Source organism: Cyprinodon variegatus, unplaced genomic scaffold (genome assembly GCF_000732505.1).
Source record: "Cyprinodon variegatus isolate N-32 unplaced genomic scaffold, C_variegatus-1.0 Scaffold3705, whole genome shotgun sequence".
NCBI classification, from domain to species: domain Eukaryota; kingdom Metazoa; phylum Chordata; class Actinopteri; order Cyprinodontiformes; family Cyprinodontidae; genus Cyprinodon; species Cyprinodon variegatus.
Window position 1 is genome coordinate 1 of NW_015154158.1, and position 1452 is coordinate 1452.

Sequence of the window (1452 nt, forward strand, 5' to 3'; positions counted from 1 at the left end):
TTAAAACACTGCAGAAATTCTTTACAGTTGATTAAGGCGAACACAATCCCCTCAGACACACAGAGAGTGGGAATGTTTTTCGGCTCTTTAGGAGGTTTACCTTCAGCGAGACGTTCTTCCCAAATGTGACGTCTCCAGAGACGGTCAGGTGGTCCAGCTCCAGCATGTCAGGGATGCTCTCAAAGCGGGTCAGGTACTCCTGAACCTGAAGGAGAAAAAGTGTGTTTATCTGGAGCTTATCTTTATGGTTTAAATGATGAAGCAGTTATTCATCTCCAACTATGACTTATTATACATTATCTCAGTACCAGACACATCTAACGCACTTCTAAAACTGCATTTTATGGAGAAATCTCATATAAAATTAAAAAAGGAATCAAATCCAAAAACATCTTCAACAGCAGGAGTCTTTCTGGTCCCACCTTGGTGAAGGAGCTGCCCAGTTTGACGTGAGGCGTCGTTGGGAACTCTCGTTTGGGGCTCATGGTGAGGGAGCCGGCATCCAGGCTGTAGAGGTTAGACATGACCAGCAGCAGGTCAGACGTGGTCTTGACCGGAAGGAAGCGGCTGCGGGGAACATTTATTCCCAGGGCGTTGTCGAAGCATTTGATCGCCGCTCCGACGGCCGTCTCCAGCTGGACGACGTTGAGCCCTCCATCAAGCGTCTGAGGGGAAATTATCAGACAATCATTGGGATCAAACTCACAGAGACCTCAAAAAAGTTTTGGCTTTGCATTAGACTCAACACAACATTTTGTTTGTCTTCTCTTTCAGGCCGTGTCACTCTGCTTACACTAAGCCACATCCTAGAGTGCTGTGGAAAAGAAGCAGACATTTTGGAAAACCTTCTTCTTAGCAATGACTGAGATTAGCTTATGCTCAAACTAGCTAACTAGGAGAGCCCAATGAGTAAATATGTAACAACAACGATGCAGCAGATCCAGGTGTTCCTCAAGGGTCAATCCTGGGACACACTTTTTTTTCTACTTATAATCTTGGGTTAGGGCCAAGTTCCATAGATCCACATATGATCACATACTATGCAGATGATATTATAATTTACACAGAGGCCAAAAGGTTAGTTTTTTCAAATTTTTTTCTAAGTTCTTGGACAAAATAAAAAATTTACTCCCAAAATAGTCAATTTTTAGACATTCCTGTTGATTAGTTTTTAACTTTGCAGTTACTTCATTAGATGATACTTGTATTAGAGGGTTCTATAGGTATAATGGCATCTAAGCCCATATTGATAATGGATTCATTTCGCTGTTAGGAAACCATTAAATCATAGCACATATTTTAATGACTGGTGATACAATTTATATCAATGCACATTAAGTGCTGCAAGTGTCCCCAACCTTTTGCCCAAGGCAAGGCAAGGCAAATTTATTCATATAGCACAATTCAGTACAAAGACAATGCAAAGTGATTTACATGATTAAAATATAGGAA

The 1452-nt window shown here is 41.3% G+C and overlaps 1 protein-coding gene across 1 annotated transcript; it reads right to left on the minus strand.

Moving 5' to 3' along the window:
* Positions 1 to 61: 61 nt before the first annotated feature.
* Positions 62 to 805, minus strand: LOC107081258 (UTP--glucose-1-phosphate uridylyltransferase-like; the record flags this gene model as incomplete). Its single annotated transcript, XM_015369458.1, has 3 exons — positions 794 to 805; positions 423 to 701; positions 62 to 205 (listed from the first exon to the last, which is right to left on the minus strand). Coding segments are annotated over exons 1-3 (435 nt in total), but the record flags the coding sequence as incomplete, so codon positions are not given.
* Between the last annotated feature and the right edge of the window lie 647 nt (positions 806 to 1452).